At 37.6% G+C, this 26155-nt stretch overlaps 3 protein-coding genes across 6 annotated transcripts in view; 2 read left to right on the top strand and 1 right to left on the bottom strand.

Annotated features, from left to right (window-relative positions):
* The window catches only part of lrrc45 (leucine rich repeat containing 45), a 55452-nt gene extending 46458 nt beyond the window's left edge, over positions 1-8994 (top strand). For both annotated transcript variants that reach the window (XM_079851051.1, XM_079851052.1), the window contains exons 11-18: positions 1256-1333; positions 1416-1527; positions 1610-1680; positions 1773-1865; positions 3820-3912; positions 3993-4166; positions 6588-6735; positions 7870-8994. In XM_079851051.1, coding sequence (XP_079707177.1) covers positions 1256-1333; positions 1416-1527; positions 1610-1680; positions 1773-1865; positions 3820-3912; positions 3993-4166; positions 6588-6735; positions 7870-8066 — 966 coding nt within the window. In that variant the 3' untranslated portion in view covers positions 8067-8994. The remainder of the gene's footprint in view (positions 1-1255; positions 1334-1415; positions 1528-1609; positions 1681-1772; positions 1866-3819; positions 3913-3992; positions 4167-6587; positions 6736-7869) is intronic.
* Positions 8995-9138: 144 nt separating this feature from the next.
* On the top strand, positions 9139-17962 carry rac3b (Rac family small GTPase 3b). The gene is made up of 6 exons (XM_079850925.1): positions 9139-9330; positions 10496-10567; positions 12617-12734; positions 14748-14810; positions 14903-15062; positions 16471-17962. Exons 1-6 carry the CDS (start codon positions 9296-9298, stop codon positions 16599-16601), a joined length of 579 nt encoding a protein of 192 aa, XP_079707051.1. The 5' UTR covers positions 9139-9295; the 3' UTR covers positions 16602-17962.
* On the bottom strand, positions 17921-24884 carry dcxr (dicarbonyl/L-xylulose reductase). Of its 3 annotated transcripts, XM_079850924.1 has the most exons (10): positions 24629-24728; positions 24416-24521; positions 23008-23105; positions 22667-22821; positions 22545-22587; positions 22366-22465; positions 21235-21299; positions 19943-20060; positions 19385-19510; positions 19216-19275 (listed from the first exon to the last, which is right to left on the bottom strand). In XM_079850924.1, the coding sequence occupies exons 2-9, from the start codon at positions 24465-24467 to the stop codon at positions 19407-19409; spliced, it is 735 nt and encodes a 244-aa protein (XP_079707050.1). In that variant the 5' UTR covers positions 24468-24521; positions 24629-24728; the 3' UTR covers positions 19216-19275; positions 19385-19406. The 3 variants fall into 3 exon arrangements, with proteins under 3 accessions (XP_079707048.1, XP_079707049.1, XP_079707050.1); XM_079850922.1 differs by having other exon boundaries at positions 17921-19510; positions 24629-24884; XM_079850923.1 differs by having other exon boundaries at positions 17921-19510; positions 24416-24507; positions 24620-24660.
* Between the last annotated feature and the right edge of the window lie 1271 nt (positions 24885-26155).

The raw sequence follows: 26155 nt of genomic DNA on the forward strand, positions 1-26155 counted from the left end.
TCAGTTCTCTAAAAATAAATGTATCATAAAAGCAGAGTGTTTTCATGTCAAAAGTTCAGTGATCATTTAGTGATTGTCGAACACAACTGAATTAATTCAAGGCGCACATTTTACGCAGAACTGTTTGTCTTTTTGCCATAAGTGAGTCTCTTTTGAACTTCACTCAGGATGTACTTTGCTGTTTGGTGATCGTGCAACATCAAACCATATTTACAGTAGGGGTCTAACGGTTCTCTGTAAAAAATCGAACCACACCGTTCGGCATGCACTTGCACCGAGTTGAAAATTGTTGAACATAAATAAAACAGACAGACAGAGTTCGGCGAATGTACAGTATGTGTCTGTCGATGGATACACATTCTGGCTTCCCCTAAACTTTGATCAATAGGAGTGCCGTATGCTCTAATGAGCGTTCATTTACGCAGTCATCACCCGAGTGTTGATAGCGCACGAGTCCAAGTGAGACCTGAACAGCACACCTTGCCATCTGTGTTTAAACTAAACTCATTTAAGCTTTGCCAAAAGACATTCGAGCGCAAGACGCGAAAGAGAACTCGTTCTTGAACTTGTTGCTTTTAGTTTGATTATTTGTTCTTTTTTACTTGACTGTAGTCCTTTATTCCCTGAACATAGAACATACCGAACCGTGACCCTAAAACCATGATAAAAACCGAACCGTGAGTAATTTGAACCATTACACCCCTAATTTACAGTATCAAACTGATGTATCAGAGGTGAATATATTCAGGTTATAAAGTGTTTGGGGTTTCTTCTCATCATATAAGCATGTTATCACTTTGAGAAAACCAAAAAAAAAAAAAAAAGAATCAAATAAAAATATTTACAGCTAACTGTACTATAATACCAAATATAATGCTGTATGAGCCATTTATGTTAAATATGGTTTGGACATTTGAGTCTGGAAAAGTATGGAATTCTGAAATCATCATATTAGAGTGATTTCTGAAGGATCATGTGACACTGAAGACTGGAGTAATGATGCTGAAAATTCAGCTTTGATCACAGGAATAAATTACATTTTAAAATATATTCAGGTATTAAAACAGTTATTTTTAACTTGTAATAATATTTCACAATATTATAAATAAATGCAGCCTTGCTGAGCATAAAAGACTTCTTTCAAAAAAAAAAAAATCTTAGCAACTCCAGAGTTTTGTGGATGATAACAATATAATACTAGATCATTTAACTATTCATTTATGGTAATTGATTTGTAATGGTTTTTGGTTTGTAGGAAAGCGCTCTGAGGGAAGGCAAGCTTCTGAAGGAGGTGAACAGTCTGTCAGAGAAGAACCTCCAGCTTCGGAACAAGGTACAGAGACGAAGCATTTCGTATGATGGAGCTTCCTGAGTGTGAGTGTGTGTGATTTAACCAGAACCTTTATAACTCACAGCTGGAGGAGAGCGAACGCAGATGTAAAACTCAACAGGATCAGATCTTTGAGCTGAAGCAGGAGCTCACAAACACCACTGCTGAACTCAAGCTGCGACTCGCACAAACTGAAGGTGTCACATGACTTCCAACTCAAGTACAATAGATGTATTTCAGATTGGTTTTAAATTGGGAATGTTTCCTTTGTTCCATTAGAACGGCTGGACATGGAGAAGAGAAGATCCAAGCAGGCACTTGAAGACGTGGACAGTTTGCGACAGAAGGAGGTGAAGATGTGAAACCCAGAGATTTTAATTATAGGTTTTACTTGCATTTTTAGTTGCTGCTGCTAAACATATATTATACTTTTTTTCTCCAGGTGGATCACCTGACAAGGCACCAGGAAGAAAGTGAAAGAGCTCTTCAAGAACGCATCCTCAAACTGGAGGGACAGCGGATCCAATTAGAAGAAGTAGACAAGATTATTCCCAAAACTAACCTTAAGATTATTGAAATATAGAGCGCTGCAGTGATGATGTATTTTTGTAGGCCAAACCATAAGTTTACATCGACCTTCGACAAAACCCCAATAGGAGCTGTCCATTGGCTTTTGGATTATTGCAGAAAATAAGCTCTAAAGTTTATGATTCTTACATGTTTTGTTCATCATGATAATCTTCACAAATGAAGCCTGAATACATTCTCCAGAAGTAAAAAGCGAACGAACTACACCACGTTCACGATTTCAACATCACCATTAAGCTTCCCATAAGTCAGTCTCTTTAAAACGTTTTCCCTGAAATAGTCTGAGTTTGCAATAAAGCGCTTATAAACACAATGAGGCTGTGAAAGCGACTAGTGAGTAGATGATTTGACCTGTTCACTGTGATGATCATTAGTGAGGTATTACTGATGTATTTTATGTTGTAGAGTAAAAGGTGAAAATATCTTGAGCTTGTGTTCACCACAGATCGCATTTCAGCCATTTAACCAAAAACCATTAAAAAACTCTTTGTCTTCGGGACGATTAAACCGTAAGTGCCAAAATGCCTTTCATACAAAAATACATCATCTCTGCAGGACTATTACTTTCAAACATTAACGATGTGTCATTATGTACTCGTCTTGTTCCAAACCCATATATGGTTATAAAAAGTGCTCATTCAACAGCATTTGCTATGCAGAGACAGTTCATAGTGAGCGGGTTCTGCTGAGAACACAAAAAATACAACTTGAAATATGGCACTGCAGTCACATCAACACTTTTATAGTTTATTTAATGCTTTTTTATGTCCTTGTCACTTGTTAAATTCCACTTTTGTGTTCCTTGCAAAAACAAAAGAGCATTAAGGTTTGGAATGAGAGTAAATAATGAAAAAAGGTTCATGTTTTGGTGAACTATTCATTCCAGTTGAAAACTAAGGTTGAGTGTCCACAAAAGCTTTTTTGTACCGGGAACTCTCATTGCAGCAGTCTAATGAGGCGCTGAGCATCAATGCTTTCCATTTTTTAGTTGAAAATCAAAACGTCTGCCTTATTATTGGTTTTGGAATATCATCGTTTTTAATGATACATTAAAGGGTTAGTTCACCCAAAAATGAAAATTCTGTCAGTAATTACTCACCCTCATGTTGTTCCAACCCCGTGAGACCTTCGTTCATCTTCGGAACACAAATTAAGATATTTTTGATTAAATCTGAGAGCTGATCACTCCTCCATAGGCTGCTAGGTGACCGAAACTTGCTGGCCCAGAAAAGTTATTAAAGAGATCGTTAATATAGTCCAAGTGACTCCAGTGGCTCAATCTTAAGTATATCAAGCGACGAGAATACTTTTTGTGCGCAAAAACAAACAAAAATAACGACTTTATTCCACTATTCATTTCCTTCTCTCTGAGCCTCGAGTTAGTTTACGTAGTGTTTTTGCGTAGCGCGTCTGTGTTGCACGTCACCACGTAGGCTCACTATTGGTCGACGCTTGTCATGTGTGTGATGCGTGATGACGTATAACACAGACGCGCAGCGCAAAAACACTACGAGGCCCAGAGAGAAGGAAATGAAAAGTGGAATAAAGTAGTTATTTTTGTTTGTTTTTGCGCACAAAAAGTATTCTCGTCGCTTGATATACTTAAGATTAAGCCACCGTAGTCACTTGGACTATATTAACGATCTCTTTAATAACTTTTCCGGGCCAGCAAGTTTCAATCACTTAAGAAGCCTATGGAGGAGTGATCAGCTCTCAGATTTAATCAAAAATATCTTAATTTGTGTTCCGAAGATGAACGAAGGTCTTACGGGGTTGGAACAACATGAGGGTGAGTAATTACTGACAGAATTTTCATTTTTGGGTGAACTAACCCTTTAAGAAGATTCACAGAATGAAGAATCATATTTGCACTCGAGTCATAGTTTGTGTTTTGCATGTAGGATCTCAGCAGAGCGAAAGCGTCTCTAGTGACCGAGAGAGCTCAAGCCGAGGAGGAGCTTGGGAAAGTGCGAGCCCAAGTGCGACTGGAGGAGGTATGCAAACGCTTCTCGAAATGTTACCACGTTAGCAGTGTTGTTCCTCGAAACCACACGATCTTCTGATCACTGTGCAGCAGCAGCACCTGACCAGCCTGGAGGAGAAGCTGCGAGCGGTTCGTCAGTCTCGGGACGAGTCGCAGAACCACTGCACCCAGCAGAAGCAGACGCTCTCTGATCTGCACGCCAGAGTGGGCCAGCAGAACATCGAGATGGACTCGCTCCGCCGCAGGATCGAGGAGCTACAGCAGGTACTGAGTCCTGTGGAGTAGAGACCTGCGCGGGACACAATGTTCAGTCCCGCTCCCGCCCGCTCCCGCCCGCTCCCGCAGTGTTCAGTCCCGCTCCCGCCCGCTCCCGCAAAGATTTGTCATTTTTAGTCCCGCTCCCGCCCGCATCTGTGATATTATGTCCCGCTCCCGCCCGCAAATGCCCGCAAGACGGCAGGCAGCAGGATGGATGTTCACATTCTGTCTCACGAAAGGTCTTGGAAAAAAAATGCGTGCGCACATAATTCCTTACAGTAACTAACGCCAACAAAGATAAACATTAATCGGCCCAAATTTCAATAGGCTTAATTATCATGTAACATAAAAACAGCCTTAGGCATGGCCTACACACATAGGAACATTTGTTAAACGGATCATTTTTATCCTAGACTACAGGCCATTTAAACATTTAAAATGTGATCACCAAAACACGAAACGGTCCCATATTAGGCCTACGAACAGCATAATATTCACTAGTAGGCTAACAGTAACCAAAAAAAAAAAAAAACATTTATTCGATTAGGTAATATTATTATCTATCTAATATATATAATTATATATTAGATAATGTTAGAATGTTATTGCTGTCTATTTTGAGCTTTCGAGTTCGAACACGGAGCAGCGGGAAGGAATTGTCTCTAAACAAGTGTGCGTGAGATTAGGCCCCGCCCGTACTCCAAAGGACAACATCCACAAGTTTAGGCTGCTTAAAACGTTTTTATTGCTGCCAAACAGAATCTCCCTCAAAACTACAAATTATGTACGCTACTTTAATCATTTATATATTTTACTTTACACTCATATTTAATTTGCGGGAGTGCAGCGTATCATCCCTCCCGCCCGCACCCGCAAGTGCACCTCCATCATCCCGCCCGCGCCCGCAATGACCTTTCAAAATTTGTCCCGCGCCGCACTGTTTTGCGTCGCACTCCCGCGGGAGTGCAGACCTCTACTGTGGAGAGACACTGAGCGACTCCAGCGTCCCCCACTGAGCACATTCGTTTTCATTTATTATGAGTAATGATAGATTCAATTAATAATCATACTAATTAATTATAGATTAAAATCAATATGAAAGTTTTATAATTATAATTCAAATTTTTAATAATTAAGTTGAGTTCCAGATATAAAATAAAATCCCTAGCTTTAAAGCAGTGGTCTCAAACTCAATTCCTGGAGGGCCACAGCTCTGCACAGTTTAGCTCCAACCAGCTCCAACTCACACCTGCAAGGAAGTTTCTAGTAATCCTGAAGACCTTGATTAGCTGGATCAGGTGTGTTTGATTAGGGTTGGAGCAAAACTGTGCAGAGCTGTGGCCCTCCAGGAATTAAGTTTGAGATCACTGCTTTTAAAGGGTTAGTTCACCCAAAAATGAAACTTCTGTCATTAATTACTAACCCTCAAGTCGTTTCCAATCCGTAAGACTTTCGTTCATCTTCAGAACACAATTGAAGATCTTTTTGATGAAATCCAAGAACTGACACTCCATAGACAGCAACGTTATAACCACATTTAAGGCCCAGAAAGTTAGTAAAGACATCATTAAAATAGTCCATGTGACTACAGTGTTTCAACCTTTATGTAATGAAGCGACGAGAATACTTTTTGTGCGCCAAAAAACTAAAATAACAACTTTATTCAACAATTTCTTCTCTTCCATGTCAGTTTCCGACGCTGGTCACGTGAGCGCCACGACACATGCGTGTGATGCTGACGCAGAAGCCGGCCAATAGTGAGCCAGCGTTCTGATGTAGAACCAGGAAGTGCTGCACCGTTTACACTGTCAGCAGCATCAGAGACTGACACGGAAGTGAAGAAATTGTTGAATAAAGTCGTTATTTTTGTTTGTTTTTTTGCGCACAAAAAGTATTCTCGTCGCTTCATAACATTAAAGGGATAGTTCACCCAAAAATGAAAATTCTGTCATCATTTACTCACCCTCAAGTTGTTTCAAACCTGTAAGAATTTCTTTTTTCTGCTGAACACAAAAGAAGATATTTTGAAAAATGTTTGTAACCAAACAGTTGATGGACCCCAATGACTTCCATAGTAGGAAAAAAAATACTATGGAAGTCAATGTCGACCAGCAACTGTTTAATTACCAACCTTCTTTAAAATATCTTCTTTTGTGTTCAGCAGAAAAAAGAAATTCTTACAGGTTTGAAACAACTTGAGGGTGAGTAAATGATGACAGAATTTTCATTTTTGGGTGAACTAAATCTTTAAGTTTCAGTTATTTTAGTACTTAAGCTGATTTATTTTTTTTATTATTATTATATTATATTTTCATTTAATGTTAATTAAAATTTATTTCCAGAAATTAATGTTTTTATATTTTTTCGTTGTAGTTAACAGTGATAAACCTGATTTAAATGAATCAATGTGAATGTCTCTGAACACAGGACCTTGCAGGTAAAGAGCAGGAGAAAGTGTCAGAAGTGACACGGGTGCGTGTGGAGCTTCAGGAGCAGATCGGTCACCTACAGGCCGAGAGAACGACACAGAGCGGCCTGAAAGAGAAGATCGCTGCTCTGGAGAGAGAGATGAAGGGTAAACATAGAGTACGCCTCTTTAAGCTTCAGAATAGTGTTTTAGTGCTGGGCAACAATTAATCGCATCCAAAATAAAAGTTTGTGTTTACATAATGTGTGTGTACTGTGTATAATTATTTTGTATATAAATACAGACTTATGCATGCATATATTTTAAGAAATATTTGCATGTGCATATATATATATTTAGTATAAATATAAATATTTTATATATAAATAACACATTTTCTTAAATATATACATGCACATGTGTGTATTTATATATACAAAATAATTATACATAATTGTGGTCGATTTTTCCCTTCTTTCGCATCTGACTTAAATTAACCTGGGGCGCCTCCAATCGACACGCAAGCGTCTACAGTCGACACTTAATAATCTTTATACTCTATCTCTGCGTCTACAGTCGACAACTGGCTTCGAGTCGGATGACGTCTCGTCCCTTTTATAACCCTATCAAAGTGTCTAGTAAGCTTCACTAACTAGCTTGCTGTGCAGCATTAACCAGACAATGCCTTTGAATATGCTTTAATCACGACCGGAGGAGAGAATCCCACCAGCAAAAATAATACAACAGCTTTTATAGAATAGGAGCATGGCAAAAAGTGACATGATACATTACATAATTTCCCTACAATTTGATTGGTTCTTCATATGCAAACCCTTCTGTTACTAGACACGAGTTTATAAACCTAGACATCCGTCTAGTTTAATTTCCCCTTTTGTTATATTCAGACATGATTCACTAACACACACACACACACACACACACACACACACACTGACTGAGGGTTTTTTGACCAAAGGGTTTGGAAACATTTAGTATTCAGAAGCATATGGATGTTATTCCTGCAAGAAAAATAAATGTTAATTATGATTAATTAAAAAATCCATCACACAATACACACACATATATTATGTAAACACAAACTTTTATTTAGGGTGCGATTAATCGTTGCCCAGCACTAAATAGTTTATAAAAGTGTCTTGCAATACCTGGATTGTTTATGTAACTCATTTCACATAGTGAAGGCTAACTGCAAGACTTGTTTTTGTTCTGTTTATATGTGTGTGTGTTATGTAACCTGATGCCTGTTGCAGGCTCATTGACACTGTTTGTGTTTTGGATCAGTTCTCAGCACCGCCCACAGAGAGGCCCTTCTGGACAAAGAGAGTGAGATCTCCTCTCTGCTGGAGCGGCTGCGCATTAGAGAAGGAGAGATCCAGCGCATTCGTGAGGACGAGGCGCAGAGAGCCAGCTTCCTCCAGAACGCCATTCTCACTTACGTCCAGGGCTCGCCTCTTGCACACTACAGCCCCAAAAAGTGAAGTCGCATGCCAAGACCTCTGTGATTTTCCCACAGTTCTGTGTGCAGTCTTTCCATCAGTTCCACCAGAGTGCTTTTCAACTATGCATAATAAATCGACTGCATCTGCAAGTGTTCACGGTGCTTTAAAATATTTGAGTGGCACGTTTTCATGAATTGGAACAAAAATGGTATGAAAATGTCTTACAAAACAAAATATTAGTATGCATTCTTGTCCCTTTAAATGTATTAATTTAGTTAGGGGGATAGATTTTAACTAGTAAATAATCAGGGAACTCGTTTTCTCAATTTTTCTACTTTGAAAATTTCAACAGTTTTTATAAATATTTACTTTGATTTTTTTTATTGTTATTTTAGAGCTCTTTCACATATTTTAAAAATCCCCAATGTGCCATATTGTCCATCAAAGCTCTTATGCTGTGGCACTTACAAATTGTATATTTTAAAATGTTTTCTACTTTTGAAGTTCTTTCGCTTTTGTAATGTCTGTTGGTTATTAAATAAAATGTGTGCTTTTGATGAAGCTGTTTGAACAATATATAGTGGTATAATGTTCATTTCAGCAGTGTTGGGTTCTTATAGAAAATATATACACTGGTACTGTACTACAAATTAATATTTCCATTTGAATGTGTTAAACATAACACAAACTGAAAATGAAAAAATAAATAATGGCATTATTTCGGGTGTAATAACTGGACGTCTCTCATGCATAAGTGTGATAAGGTCATGTGACAAACATCTTGCACACCGCTGTTTAAAAGATTTACCGTGGTATAACACCAACTTTTACAGCTGCTATAAAAAGTAGAGCATAGTGTTAGCATTACAACGGCAATGGGTTTGATTCACAGGCAATGCATGAACTGATAAAATGTGTGTGTTATAAGTCGCTTTGGATAAAAGTGTCTGCCAAATGCATAAAATGTAAAAAAAAAAAAAAAAGTAAAGAAAAAGTAGTAGGCAGTAAATAGTGCATACTTCGTATTATTTAGTATCTAATATTCCATCCAGCACGGAGGAAATGACTGAACTGTGTGTGGGCTCCTGTCCCTTTAAATCTCTTCGGCTTTTCCCGGAGAGTCTCGGTGAGGTTCGCTGTCAAACCGCTGCTGCAGAGGGCAGTGACCGTATTTTTGCAGATATCTATCATTTCTCGGGTTAAGTGGGAGCTGTGTCATAATAAAACACATTTACGCCTGTGAAGTGAAGCAATCTGCCTCTCCACAAATGCAAGCTATTAAATGCGTGGTGGTCGGCGACGGGTAAGTAGTGTTTTTGGGAGCTGATAGAGAGGAGCATCCTTGGAAAACCCGTGTGTGTTATTGCAATGCATTGATGCCTAGTTCTGGCCTGTGCATTTTATCGTTTGCTTAACGAAATACCGTCTATTTGATCTTAAGCATGTTCATGTTGTATGCAGAATGCATGCAAAAATCTAAAATATTAATCTGTATAACTATAATAATAGGCGCATCGTAAAAAAATATATTGTTTTATGTCTTCGTGTATTATTTTGAATCACTGATGCACGTGCGGCTTTCAGTATGCGTTGTTTATTACTCATGAAATGAACAGGCTTTGAACGGTAATATGTTATTTTTGTTCACTGTAGTCAGGGAGTGATTGTATTTAGCAGGGTGTTGTGCTACTGACCCATGTTGAATGGCAAAAGCCTGAAGCAAGAACCGCTATGGTTACCACTCCCTCACGAGTGTGCACGAGAAAGTGTGTGGCGCGCGTCCATGTGAGCGAGTTTCCCTGCTATGGGAAGTCCGACTCGTTCAACGAATCGGTTCTTTTGAAGAAACTGTTCAAGGATATGATTTGCTGTTATTTTACGGGCACACATCGCTCGCTCTATCTCAAAATCTTTTTTGCTTTGTTAATGCTAATTCCTATTCTAAATGAGTAATTTAGAATTATTATTTTTTTCCAAATATAAATGGGCATTGAAAAAAAACCCGCCTTTTTTTCAATGCCGATTTACATTTGCAGAAAGGTTCCATATATAATGAGAATTCATAATTTATTTTATTTTATGATCAACATCATATTAAAATTTGAATCGGACGTGTCCGAAAAGATACGGTTCACCGTTCAGTGAATCATTCGAGTGGTGACTCTCGAAACGCTTCGTGAACGAGTCCTTCATCCGACTCAGAAGAACGATTCTTTCTCTGTCGGTGTGTTTCATTGGAGTGTGTGTGGTTTCCCTCAGGCGAGTGTGAATCTGGGACAGGGTCTGTCACTATCTGACATACTAACACCCATAAAGAGCACACAAGCAGCAATAACTACTTTTGCATGATGCAACCTTATATATGATATAATGTTATGGCCTTTTCACCATTACTTCCTCTCCATCTATGAGTTATTTTAATGCACCTCAGAAATCCCTAGTTTAGCTGTGTCTGTGCTTTTCCCCAGGGCGGTGGGTAAGACCTGTCTGCTCATCAGCTACACCACAAATGCCTTCCCTGGCGAGTACATCCCGACAGTGTGAGTATATAGTGTGCATATGATGGAATTTGGTGTTAAAATCATTTAGATGATATACTGTATATATTTGATACATCAGGCTTTTATAGCTCATATAGTATGATATAGTGAGTAAATGAAGCAGATGCTTACATAAAATGCATATAAATATCAGTCGTCACTCTATCTGCCAATAATGTCTTAGAAAAATGACATTTAAATGCTTTTATGATCATAGCTCTGTAGTTTTAAAACATAATGCAATGCGATGCAATGATGATTGAGAGATGAACAAATAAACCTTCCTCAAAAGCCTGATGATGATCATATTTGATACCCGCATTTTAAAACGATGACTTTTTTTACAGATAATCAAGAAAACCTAAGTTGCTTCAGTCCATTAAATGTTGATCCCGAAATATTATTAACAATATAAAAGTTATTCTTATGTTTACTTATTTTTATAAAGTAAAGATTTCACAGAAAAAAAGACCTGATTTACAATTATTCTAGAAGGCCTTTTATTTGCTAAAAAACAAAACAAAAAAAAAGTCTATCAATCAGGCAACAGAAGGACTACTAGATTGTGTGCAGCAGTTTTTTCAGCAAAGTTTTCATGTTGAAACTATGATACATTAGGGTTAAAATGAGAATTATATTTCAATTAATCATACAAGTATTTAAAGGAGTCATAACCTAGTCTTAATTTGGATACCTACTGCTGTATTATAGTCTTTCATGCCCTTCTAAAAAATAAAAGTGGAAAAAAAAATAAAAACAGAGCTCCTAAAACCTTTATTTCTGAAGGCATTATTGTCTCGCGAGATCTGATGCGATGTTTTGGCTGTCGTGGACGTAGAGTCCATTCCCCGTGTTTACCTTGAAGCTAACGTTACATACAATAGCCGCATTAGTAGTTAGCTGCTGTTTGTTACACACAGTAGAGCAATAAAAACAGTCTTACCGTTTCAATTTCAGACAAGTCCCGGATGGTTGGAATGGCACCTTTTTTCAAACGGAGCTTCGTGGCCAACTTCGCCTGATATTGGCCCAAATTTGTGAATGATTCCGGCGTAAAATGTTTAGCGCAGACACCGAACAATAAGCCAGTTGAAAGTGTTGCTGGGACAGCGTCATTAAAAATGAATTTTATCCACTGGTCCCTGATAGTTTGGTCCGTTTTTGGTAGAGAAAACACATTCGCATGTTGTTTCTGGCAGTCAACCACAGAGCAACTCACGTGTGCACTCGGTTTCTCCATCTTTCGCGACTGAACTGAATATGAGGGGGAGAGGGGAAGGGCGGGCTTCCTGCTGCGGTGTCCATATATGGTATATCCTGCCCCGTCTTGACATCAAGACGGGGCTGAAATCAAAATCTCGTTTTTTAGTGCGCGTGCACGTGGGCTATTTTACAAACCCTGAGGTAAACAAACGCTTCACTTTTAAATATCGGCTTCCCGGCCAGTGTATAATCATTATGCAATCATAACATACATTGATTCTCGTGGAAAAGTGAAATTTGCAGGTTATGACTCCTTTAACATAAATGGACAATTAGTTTATTTATAAACCTTCATAAAGGCTAAATAACTTCCAATGATGCAAATGTTGCACCTAAAAGTTTTTTTTTTTTAGCTAACCAATTATTTCCGTAGTGTTGAAGATGTTTTGCATAAGTTGTTTATATATTTTCTACAATAATAACTTTGTTGTGGCTGACCACTCGCTCATATGGGATGATTTATTAGTCCTCGCTGGTGATCTGTGGACAAGAAGAGCGTGTGACAGCAGTGATTTGCATTTCAATAAGACAATTAGTTGACCATTCTAAAGATCTAATGAACTGCATCCTGATGCTTCACAGCGAGATATTCCAAAAATGTGAGCCGATCCACTCAGTGACATTTTGGAATGCATTTCTGAGTAATTACTTTGTTGTTCATTAAGATGCTTGAGCATTCAGGAATGGTTGATGGCTGCGGTGGCAACAAATAATTCCATGGCATTTGTCTCATTCTGAATGTTTTGCAATGTTTTATTGAGCATTAAGTCTATGTGCATGTTTTAGGTTTGACAACTACTCTGCCAATGTGATGGTCGATGGCAAACCAGTGAACCTTGGCTTATGGGATACAGCCGGACAGGAAGACTATGACCGCCTCCGTCCCCTCTCGTACCCGCAGACGGTGCGTGACGTCAAATTCTTTTTTTTAATACTTTATTTATTAGAGTTCAGACCAACTGCAAAAATGAGTAAATAAAGACAGTTGGAGACGATTTTAAGCAAAATGGTTGAAAACCCATAAATACAATCACTTGTAATGTGACATAATTGCTTATTACTTTCGACCAATAGGTGGTGCTGACACCAAATTGATCCGGTGTGGTCATTGTTGGGTGACAATGACATGCATAAAGTTTGGTGTCAACATGTCAAAGCTTTGCAGAGATAAAGCCTAAAAGGCATGTCATCAAATTCGCTGATGCAGTAAATGATAATCGGTTAGTCCGATTAACTTTTTTGCCGCCATAGTCCGAGTTGGACTTGGTCAGAGTCGAATTTGGTGAAAATCGGACCGAAGTTCTAGGAGGAGGTAGAATAAGTAGGTTTTCAAAGAAATTCAAAATGGCGGACATGACGTTTATGGCATAATTGGTATTAATGTTCTCTACATGATGGTATTAATGTTCTCTACAAGAAATACCAATACTAGTCTCACGACAATAGGCAAAACTCATCAAAAGCTATTAGCATTTTTTTTTTATTATAATAATATTATAATACATAAATACTAATTTTATAACAAGGGGGCGCTGTCTTCAAACTTTTTGAATACCTTCAGGGCATGGTGCCGATGGCACATACCGAGTTTCATATCGATGCTAATGCGTTCGCAAAATACAGTATTTTACAACATTGGGCGACATGGGAAAATTGGATCTTGTTCGACTCTGTATGCTATAGCAAATCTAGAGAGTCCAGTCTTGTGATTTTTGGCTAAACCGTTAATAAGTTATAAGAAAAAAATGGAATATCTCCTGACCACTAGGTGGCACTGTACCGAAACTGTGCAGGTACCCTCAGATCATGGTTGTCATAACACACACCAAGTTTGGTCTGAATATGCTAAAGCGTTGCGGAGATATAGCCTTGTGTCCACTTTGGCTTATGCGTTATTCAAGAACGGTTTGACTAATCGACTAACATTCCGTAACTTTTTGTCGCCATTGTCTGAAGATGATCTGATTTGTTTTTTGTGAAAAGTAGAGCAACGGTCTAGGACCGTTAAAAAAAGTAGTTTTTTTGGAAAATTAAAAATGTCGGAAAAGATTTCATGACGGAAAATGACGTCATAGTGTGCAATTTTGTTTCTAGCCCTTACGGTTCAAAAGTTCTTATCATAAAGGTGAGTGCAACTTTGGGCAGCGGGTGGTAAGGGTTAGGAAAAAAAACAAAAAATTTTACACTTACATTTGCCAAAGTTGCATGTGTTCCATTTATTACTTAAATTGAAGCACAGGGTGGGCCATTTATATGGATACACCGTAATAACATGGGAATGGTTGGTGATATTAAAGTCCTGTTTGTGGCACATTAGTATATGTGAGGGGGCAAACTCCTCAAGATGGGTGGTGACCATCACATATACTAATGTGCCACAAACAGGACTTTAATATCACCAACCATTCCCATGTTATTACGGTGTATCCATATAAATGGCCCACCCTGTGCTTTGATACCACAGTAAAAATTACTAGCTTAAATTATAAAGTTCAAACATTATTATTAACAGCCAGTAAAAAAAAAAAGATTAAATGCACTAATTACAAGCATAGATATACAATATAACAAAGAAATAAATAAAGTAAGGACTAACTGTAGTGTAGTCCACTAGTGTTCACTGTATAAATGACTGTAAATATAGATTCATCTTTGTGTTTAGATCACTCTACAGGCAGGAGTAATTTTACAAACTATCTTTAGAAAGGGAGACCATGTTTCATGAAACTTACATTTTGAACATTGGATGGTTGAATGTAAGACATCACCTCTTTTGTGCCATCAAATTCTTATAATAGTCTCATGAATGTCCTCTTATCCCTGCAGAACAACATAAAGAGGTTCAATAATTAAATTAGAGTTGCTTACGTCAACAAAAACAGCTTGTCGAGTGATTTCTCCTCTGTTTTCTTTACAGGATGTGTTTTTAATATGCTTTTCTTTGGTGAGCCCAGCATCCTTTGAGAACGTCCGTGCAAAGGTTGGTGTGACTTATTTTGTGACTGTCGACTGTGAATTTTTAGATAAAGCTGATACTATAATGTAATATAAGACTATCTTCCTACGCTCCAGTGGTACCCTGAGGTGCGACATCACTGCCCCAACACACCCATCATCCTGGTGGGCACCAAACTGGACCTGCGAGATGATAAGGACACCATAGAGAGGCTGCGGGACAAAAAGCTGTCGCCCATCACCTACCCACAGGGCCTGGCCATGGCCCGAGAGATCGGTGCGTAGAGAGATTTATGTATGACAGCAGGAAAACTGTACTTGCATTACCAGAGGCGTGTTTCTATAATGAGTTATTGAGCTGGGGTCTGGAAGTGAGTGGGACGCTGGTTATGCTGTCATATGCTGGAGTTGCTGAGTGGAGTGGGCGGCACAAAGATGCCAATTGTCTTACCGGTGGCGGTCCGGCATGAGCCGGGAACGTGGGGGAGGAGCGGCAGCCGGAGAAAGATGTTCAGAAAACAAAATGGCCTTTCCTAGAGAAGGGCTCTTTGTCGTGTTGGTCTGCATTCTGCTAGTCTCCTCGGGGTGAATGTTTTCTCAGAGCCTGCCAGAAACAGTAAATGGCTGATTTATGCGAGACCAGTGTGTCAGGAGTTTATCCTAGTGTCCCATTCACTACACATGCTGTTGAGAAGGGTTTTTTAAAGAAAGAAATTAATGCTTTTATTCAGCAAGGGTGCATTAAATTAATCAAAAGCAACAGTAAAGACATTTATAATGTTACAAAAGATTTCCATTTCAAATGCTGTTCTTTTGAACTTTCTATTTACTAGAGAATCCTGAAAAATATGTTTCTTGATTTCCACAAAAATATTACACAGCACAACTGTTTTCAACATTGATGATAATCATATATTTTTTGAGCATCAAATCATCATATTAGAATGATTTCTGAAGGATCATGTGACACTGAAGACTGGAGTAATGATGCTGGACAGGAATCACAGGAATAAATTACATTTTAACATATATTCAAATAGAAAATATTTATTTTAGATTGTAATAATATTTCACAATATTGCTGTTTTTATTGTATTTTTGATCAAATAAATGCAGCCTTGGTGAGCAGAAGAGTCAAAAACATTAAAAGAAATCTTAATCTCAAAGTTTGGAAAGGTCTACACGATTTTGGGAGGAAAAAATGTAATTGCAATTTTTCTAGAAAAAAAAAATTGCGTTTTAAAATGCAGTTTTAAAAAAAATCCAGGTTTGCTGTGCTTGTTTGCAGAGCTATGCAAATATGACCAAAGTTTTATGATTTTATATATATATATATATATATCAACATGGCTCTAAAATAATGACATGAAATAAAGATAAAAATAAGAAATGTTACTATTGTAATACTGCAAGTAAAATAAAGAATATATAACATTTAATAATATTACAACACTAATATTCATGGCTGTCTTCACTTAATTTCTCAATTTTCAGATGTTAAACCATCAAACATTTTTTTTGAAAACCACAGTGAGCCCTTAAATCTTCTCTTTTGTTGATAAGTGTTATTTCATAGTAAGTATTTATTTGGATTAATTGTGCAGTCCTAGAACTCTCCACACTGTATCCAGAAAACACCCGTCTTAGCAAACTCAAGGTACGTTGTGTCTTGTGTTTCTGTGCAGGTGCTGTGAAGTACCTGGAGTGCTCGGCCCTGACTCAGCGAGGGCTAAAGACTGTGTTTGACGAGGCCATCCGCGCCGTCCTCTGCCCTCCACCCGTCAAGAAACGTGGCAAGCGCTGCACTCTCTTCTGAGCGGAAGCCACCCAAACCCACACACAACTACAATATTTTTAATCAGCGTCCTGGAAAATATATTGTACTTCTCTCACAGGTTCGGTGACAGCCGTCCATGAAGTTCTAATGCACATCACATGTATACGAACCATTGGCTAGAAGCGTCCAGTCGGAGGGAAACCTTGTGGTAGATTGTTTTTCGCGGCCTCGCGTGCCCAGAGATGTAATATTCCATTTCATATTGTTTATATGAGAAGTTTTAGTGGTACAGTGTAATTGTTGACATACTGTAAGGAAGTGTTTCTTGGTGTCGTAAAAGGAAGCGTTTCAAAGAAATGGGAAAGTTCTGTTCATTTATACGGTCTTGTACAAAGCTAACCATTCGCAGTATTAGCATTCCTGCCGGCGTTAAAGTCAACATGAAACGAACATCTGTAATGAGTTGAAGGGATATTTCACCGCTGGAAAGATGAATGTGTGTTTAAATTGGGTCATTTATGTAGTAGAAATGTGAAATTAATTTAGAAGTTGGAGCCTTCTAGACTGAGAAAAGCCAGAAAATTTATTTTTGGCTCATGTGGATGAAAGACAACAACTCCCAGAATGCACTTGCTTCGCTGCCCTACGAGGACACTCCCAAGCCACGCCTACCGGTTACAGAGGGCAGTATCGGGAGAAATTATACAACTAGGCTACTAGTCGACTCAAAACTGAAAAGACGGCGTTTTATGGTGAGATCCCCCTATGGGCGGGTTGAAGACATGCGGGACGAGCTCCTCCTACTGGCTGGAGTCTCTCGCCTCTGGACACAAAAGCCTTTTTTTGTCCAAAGGCAAGAGAAAGTAAAAGGGTTTTTTTCCAGACACACAATACAGAAATCTCTCGTCTCAGGGGGACATGAGGGAGGGAAGCACGGTCACTCCAAAATACTACCGGGTTTCTACTGACACAAAGCTTAATGCTAATCGGTGAAGTATCCCTTTAAACAGGATATTCAATGAGGAAGAAAGGTTGGGAATTGTTTGGATTGTGAAAATTGTGTAGTTTTGTAGGTTACATTTTTATGAAAGATTTCCATCTTTGGAATAACGTGCATGTGTGAATTGTGTGCTATAAGTGAAGTGAGAAACTAAATAGGGTGTGTTTGATTTCATGTTGACTTTAAAGCCTCGCGCAGTTATGAACACTAGATATCTTCTTCTCTACTCTTTAACAACTTGGCCATTCCAAACACTGGAGAAGGAAACTGTGAACATTGTGTCTTTTACTTTTATGTCGATACAAACTTACTGATGAATTAGTGAATACACTGTTTTTGGATTTTCTTTCTTTTCTAGTTTTCTATGTACGGACAAACCACTTTGATTCTGATCTGTGATGACGGGTTTTATTGTACAGCTTCACAATCCAAAATCTCCGAGCTCTATCTGAGCAAATGCCCATTCGCAGGCGTGTACGAGTGACTTGCATGCCACAACCAGAAGCCTGAATGTCTCTTTATTGCAGGAGGACACGCATGGGCATTTGTTCCCGATCGTTCCCACTTCCGAAACCTTGTTAATACGTGTCTGCATGTGGCGTGAGTGTGGGCATTCGTCCGTGACGTGATTGGCTGTCGGGTGTGAGTCGTCTACATCGGTGCTGCCGCACTTCCTTTCTCTCACCTAACTTTGTAAATAACTCTCAAAATGGACAAAAAAAAAAAAGATGATGATCTTCACAGCTGCCAAAAGACATTTCCATGATGTAAGATAGTATATTTACAAAAATGTTTTAGATGAGGAATGCATTAATTAATAAATCTATTCATGTTTTACCCTTACCCTTTTGACCCTGTGCTTTAATTCTTTTTAATAAATTACCCTAAAAGTATAATAAATATCATGCATATGTTTTTGTGAATTATATTTTAAGTCTTCCCAGGCTGTTTGTGAACTGCACATTTGCAATACTTTAAGTGCTTTGTCTATTTTTCAAGTAAGCAAAGTTCCTTGTTGCTTGAGGCCTTTTTTTTATATAAATAAATAGCAATACCGCTGCATGATTGATTATATCATTGCAAAATGTAAACTGTATTATTGTACAGTTCTGTATATAAAGTTGTATATATAAGTATATCCATATACAGTACACTCATGTAAAGTGATATATACTGAGTCAGCTGCTTGATTGCTTGCATCATCGCAAAATATAAACTATATTATAACACAGCTTTTATCTGTAAATGCAACTATAAGGCATGACGATATTATAAACATGACAATACAAACATACAAATAACATTGACATGACTTGGCTTGAATGACTTGAAGTCCAACATTTGGTCAGTATATGTGGATTTAATCACTCCACGAGTGTGAATGCTGATCTCTTCTGGCCGTTCATGATACTACAGGACATAACATCCACTGTATCGTTATGGCAACTAGAACTGGCTAGAAGGAGAGACCTTCACACTCTCAGGAGGACCATATGAAGTCGACAGAGCAGCAGCTGTTAAACGCTTCGGTTTGGTTTAATATCTTGCTAATCATGCAAGCTTGTCTTGTACAGTATGTTACATCAAAAGGAACAGAATTTCTGTAATCATTTACTCACACTCAAAATTCCAAACCGGATTTTCTTTATTCGGTGTAACACCAAACAGATATTTAGTGGAATGTTCATGCTGCTCGTTTCCATACTGTGGAAACTCAAAAAAAGGACAAAAATGCCACTATAAGAGCAAACAACAGACCCAAACCAATGAGGAAGAGTAAATGATGACATGTTACGAAACGCATCTCTTCAGGCTCATTCACCTTTGCTTGATGATGTTAGTTTTTAGCAAGCCAGAAACCCCCCGTCCACGGGCAGGATCACTCCATTGGTCATGGCGCTCTTCTCGCTGAGGAGGAAGAGGATGGAGTTGACCACATCCTCCACTTCTAAACAACACAATGAGAAGGATGCCAGAGCATTACTGTATTTAAAGACACACACTAGAAAAGCCAAGAGACTATGATTGTGGACAGACATTGACATTCTGGTGTTTCACAAGTCTGAAGGTTACACAGTCTGATGTCACTAAAATGTGCTTACACAATCCTAGCTAAATCCCAAAATGCAGAGAGAGAAGTATTAAATAACCCAACAGAAGAACAGCATGAGCGCAGCATTGTGAACTGACAGCACTGCCAATGTTTAGTTCATTACTAGAGTTACTGTATAGAAATGTATTTGCATCATTGCAGTCAACTTAACTGCCCTCAGAGGACATTTACTGGCATATTAATCCTGATTATCGAAACAACGAGGTGAAACACAAGGAAAGAGGAATGGAGATCATCTGTTATAGTGACCTACAAACTCAGGCTTACCTGCAAATTTACCCAGTGGGATCCGTGATGTCATGCTCTTGGCCTTTTCTGGGTCACTCCATCCAATCTTTCCCATTTCTGTCATGACCACAGTCGGGTTCACCGAGTTCACTCTTATCTGTCGAGGTCAGATTACATAAACGTGCTAAACTCACATGAAAGATGCATATAGATATCTATCAATCAAGGTAGACAGCAAACACTTTCATTTATATATATATATATATATATATAAACTGGCAAATATTTGATTTTAGATTAATATTTTTTATTAATAATAATAATAAATATTATTATGAATTTGTTATATTATTATTATTATTATTAAAGAATAATACATTCATTTATGGTAAATATGTTTACCAATAACTACAATCCATCATTTGGTCTTAATAACAACAACAATAATAATACAATTAATAAATAAAACAAATAATATAAAAAATACAGAAAATACAATAAAACCATGCTACACATTTTGATGTATTTACTGTTTTTATATTTTTAATATTATTTCAATTCAATAAAAATTATATTCAAATATAATAATAGCTTAATTTAGACTAAATCTACAAGCATTTTGGTGTATTTACCATTTTTATTTTTTTAAATATTTTAATTTAATAATAATTCTAATAGAATATTATATATAATAATTATATTTGAAAAAATATTACTGTTATAATTCTCATTATTAATAATAATCATCATAATTCACTATTCATGTAAAGAGTTAAAACAGTGTTGAGATGGAAATGATGTCCACATTGTTCATTAACAATTACATCTAGCTCTCAAGAGAGAAACAAATTAGATGACAGGCGTTATGAATTGTGGATTTCAATTAGTTTTATGTTCCTAGAGCAAACCAATTTATCTACCAGTCAAGATCCAAACTCTGCTGTTAATATGATCAGGAAAAGCAATAAGCTGGGAAATATTAACACACGCATCCCTAATCCACTCCATAATTTATGGCAATGCACAAACAACTTGGTCATAAATGTGCATTATTATCTGTTAGCAATTACAATAACTTCTCCAATAAATTGCAAGGCGGTTAGAAACACACCCAAACATGTAATCTCCGATCGGAGACGTTCAGATTTATGTGTTTTAAAGAGGGTGGTTGTTGATTGGCTTGAAGCCTCCTGGCAAGACTGATCATCGCAATGTACGCTTTATTTTCACAAAGCTGTAAACAGCAAACAATGAGCTTATTGTTTGATAGATTTCACAAACATGATCTGATAAAACTCTTGGCTTTCACTTATGGATTAAGAGTGATTAACCTGATACGGCCCCAACTCCAGCGCCATCACCCTGGTCAGCATGTCCAGCGCTCCTTTCGTGGCACCTTCAGAAAACACAAACGACACATTCAAATGAGCAGTTTCTTCTGAATAAGACAAGTTTGATTCAAAATTTGACCTTGGTTAAGTATTGGTTAAGTATTTAAGAGAGTTCTCCAGTAATGCAAGGGGAAAAAAGGGCCATTAACTTCTGGAATACTAGATCCTGATTGGTCAGAAACTGAATGTATATTGACCCTTAAATTGTATAAATGACCATCATCCCAGAAACTAATTTTCTACATATCTGTGGTACTTGATATCTCTCTAATATACTGTAATAAATTAATTCAAACTTAAATCCATGTATTTAATTTAAGTACAGTCAGTTGAATAAATCACAAAATGAACTCCTTTATAAACTCTGAAAGAGCATCAAAGTCCTTTTCTCTAAATTAACCAGCACTATTATTAATGTACATCATCACAACCCTTACATAAAAATCCTCCATCAGCATCTACTTTATGCATATGCATTCATGAGACATCTATAATAAGTTTACATGCACCCAAATAATCAGTTGTAATCAATCTGATTTGATTGACCTCGATGAAAATTAAATTTGATGGTGCAGACTTGAAATAATCCGATTAACAGAAAGAAATTAAGCATGTAAACGCTTGAATGGACTATTCAAAAATACCTTGTGCACACAAACAGCGCTGTGACGCATATCTGTACATGTTATACTAGGTTTATTTATGTCTCACATCATACTGTTCAGTGAAGGAGTCTGATTATTCTAATATGATGATTTGATGCTCAATTATTATTGGTGCTCAAATTAATAATTGTTTTTTATTATTATCAATGTTGAAAACCATTTTTAGAATATTTAGTGTGCATGCAACGTTTCGGATTCATATAAACAAAACTTCCAGAATCTGAAATTGGACTGGATTCCAACTGATGAGAAATAGTGTGTGTTGTTGTACCTATTGTAAAAATGCACAAGGCCTTGGACACAACGTTTCTCCGCCGGGTCCAATAGATAGGCCTGGGATAATGTTGCCGGCTGCATGAATGCGATGAATGAGATTAGACATGTGAGTTTGAGTCGGTGCACTCACAGTATACGGCGTGATCTTTCAGAGCGCTCTGTGAGGCTTGACTCGAGATGTTCACAATGGATCCTCCAGTTCCTCTGGCCTTCATACCTCGAGCCACTATCTACAATAAACGCACATTATGTGTGTATGTAGCATTAATAAAACTCATTATGAAATCATAAAGCTTGGTTTCTTCTTACTTGAGCGACATGAAGTGCAGCTTTCACGTTGACACTGAAAGACCTGCAAAAGCCATCACAAATGCAGTCCGACTATTTTAAAACACAAATTATAGTGTGTGAGTGATATTTTAAAGCCTTACATGTCAAACTGATCTGGCGTGACTTCTAGGAAGGGCTGAAGACTAGCGCAGGCTGCATTGTTCACCAGAAGATCCACCGGACCGACGTCTTTCAGCGCCTGGGCTGTGGCGTCCCAGTCCGACAGGTCCACACACACCGGCTTAATGGAGGGACACTGGGGATCAAACGCATCACACATTACAAAGAGATTTTCCATTGTCACAGTCTGGCTGAATGAGACCTATAAAGCATAAAGGAGCAGCAGGCTCTCTTGGGGTGCAGAGGAATGCGATGCTTGGAAGCGATGCATGCTGGGAAACAATAGATCCGCAACAATGGACCGTGACAGAGGGGTCATTACCTCCTGCACTAGGCTATCCAGGTCAGCCTTAGTGCGTGTGACAGCCGTGACCTCTGACCCACAGCGTGCCAGAGCCAGTGCCGTGGCCCGTCCGATCCCTACGAGGCATTGAGGTGAATCAGCGATCTGGTGTATCGTTATACTTAAACACACTCATTTGGAAAGTTCAAAGCAAGCTGAAAATGCACTTGTACACTTTTAAATGAATCATCAACCAAAAATATCAAGTCGTTCCAAACCTGTATGACTTTAGAAGATATTTTTAAATACACCATGTACAATGTGTTATGTATACCCTTGTGAAAAAGAAGTGCACTTAATTGTATTTAATGTGCACTTGTAGTGTACTTCACATATTAAAAGTATATTTTTTAAAAACTGTACTTGCAGATAATATATTCAAGAAATAAAAGGTCATTGGACTTTCATGTTTCTTACCACATTTCTTACCACATTTAATTACACTTCTAGAAAGGGCACTTAGTAATAATTTTGAATTAAAAGTTATCTTGAAAGTACCTTGTCAATCATTGTTTAATAATATTTTGTTATGCTTTAAGACGTACACTTATTTTGATATGTCGACTAACATACTACAGCACGTAAAGTCAAGATGAAATAGAAGTTGTGAGTGGCTGCATCCGAAATCGCATACTTCCCTACTATATAGTGGGCGAAAAACAGTATGTGACAAGAGAAGTATGTCCGTTCAACTTCACAGTACTCATAAAAGAGTTGGCAAAAAGAAACCGGATGATCTACTACTTCCCGTGAGATTCTGAAGTGTGCTTAGGTAGTGTAGTGAAAATTACATTCTTATACACACATTCATACTATATAGAACATGTTTAGCGGTCGTTAAGTAATTATACAACATAAGTACCTACTCAAGAGAGTGCATGATTTCAAATGCAGCCATAGTCTTTTCTTTCCTATTGAATACCTGAGTGAAACGGCTTGTGAAAAAATGTAGGGCGGGACTTGATTTTGTCCATGGGAATTGATTGGATGGTTGTGGTTTGCTATTGGTTGATCTCATGTGAGTGACAGGTTGCCCCGCCCTCACGCCAGTAAACACGTCATCAGAGAAGATGGGAGGGGAAGTTATTTTGATTAAAGATTACGAGGGACGTGAATTTAAAAAAAAAATATGTGCATGGTTATAGATACTAAAATATTCCATAAAATAGAAACATAAAATGTTTTTTGACTTCATGGAACGCTATGGCAAATGTCAAAATTTGCATTAAATAGCTTAAATATCGCTTCCCCTCTCTTCAATAGCGATTCATTGTAAATACATGGAAAAGAGCTACCAGACAATCTTCAGAATCTCTCCCTTTGTAGTCGTTTAGAACGAGGGTGAGTAAATATAATTTTCATTGTCCATTTAAGAATTAAAGCTTACCTTTGCCAGCTCCAGTCACCAAAGCACGCTTTCCACTAAATGTTATTTCCATCCTTTCCTTATCCAGTCCAATTCAGCCACACGAAACCAGCCTACTCACGTGAAACTGAAAGTACAAAAAGAAAAGTTGTTTTCATGCGGACATTTTATGCGAAAACAGATGTGCAGAAAAGCGCGGAAATGCAGCATGAAAGCTTATAATACTTTACGTACCTCAGTTACAATCTGATGTTTGTTTGACAAGTAAGTGAACCGAGCAAGGGTCAGCTGAGCAAACTTTATGTCACATGACCACTTTCACCTGGAGTACTTCTTCAAAAGAGGGTGCTGTCGGTCAGTTAGTTAGTATACTATCCGTTCTGGATACTATAGTATGTATTATTCCTTCATGATATTGATTAATATTGGTTGACTTTTTAGTAAGAACATGGGTTAATAAACTGAAGGGAATTAAACCCTTGTTTATCTCACTTTAAAGGGATAGTTCACCCAAAAATGACTTCCATATTATGGGGGAAATACTACGGAAGTCAATCGGGCCCATCAACTTCTTGGTTACGACGACAATCTTCAAAATAACTTCTTTTGTGTTCAGCAGAAGAAAGAAATTCATACAGGTTTAAAACAACTTAAGAGTAAGTAAATGATGACAGCTTTTAAATTTTTGGGTGAACTATCCCTTTAAGCTTGTCTTCTTCGTATCTAATCCCATGTCATTTATTTTTGGGGCCCCCGACTGAAGACTTTGAGTACACAACAGAAATGTAATATCTGTAAACTTGCATATTATATGGTCTGAACTTTTTCTTTCTGTTGAAATGGAAAGCATGAACCCTGTGGTTTTTTTTATTCAAATAATTATTTTATTCTATAATATGAAGATAAGTATAGTGCCTTCGAAATAACTCATTATGGTAAAATAACAGGCCGAATCACAAAAATACCGAACAGCTCCTATATGAGGATCATTCAATAGCTAAAATGTCAAGAATTTAGAGCAAACGAGTTTCAGAGAGTATTTCAGAATTCAGAGTAATTTTACATTATATCTTTTATTATTTATTGTGAATAAGCAACATATAGAACATTTTGTCAGTTCATACATTCCCTGATAATCAAATACCATGAGCTTTTCACTGAATAATCTGCAGGAACTCTGTTGGTCATTTATATGCAACATTTTAATAAATTGATTTTGAAAATATGCGAGTTAATCAACACTTACACCCAGTGGTCTCAAGAGAATTTAATAATCCATGGAGTAATAAATCAACTACTTTCCACGCAGGACATCTGAAGTATTACATTTTATAAACCACAAGCAGTTGTATTGCAGTAACAGGCATCATGTTCAGACGAATCATGCATACACTGGCACAAGCATAATAAATACATTTATTAAAATGAAAATCATACTTTACAACATTATCAGTCATCAGATAAAAAAAAAAAAAAAACAGGTGCAAAAACATTCAACTGCAATGGCATTTGGTAGTGTCAATGGAGTTTACAAAATGTTTGTCACTGTTAAGAAAAGAGAGAGAAAGCGTAGTGTAGTTTTGGCATGTTTACGCAAACCACTGGCCTGCAGTGAGGAACGTGTTTGTGCAAATAACATTCAGACAGCACAGAAAACACATTTAAACAGTCATGTTTCTAATCATCACACACTGGTGTTTCAATGGAAATCATTCAAAAAGTTGTTTTCTACTAAATAAACCACTCTATTAAAATATGAAT

This window comes from Squalius cephalus, assembly GCF_949319135.1.
Source record: "Squalius cephalus genome assembly, chromosome: 19".
NCBI lineage: Eukaryota > Metazoa > Chordata > Actinopteri > Cypriniformes > Leuciscidae > Squalius > Squalius cephalus.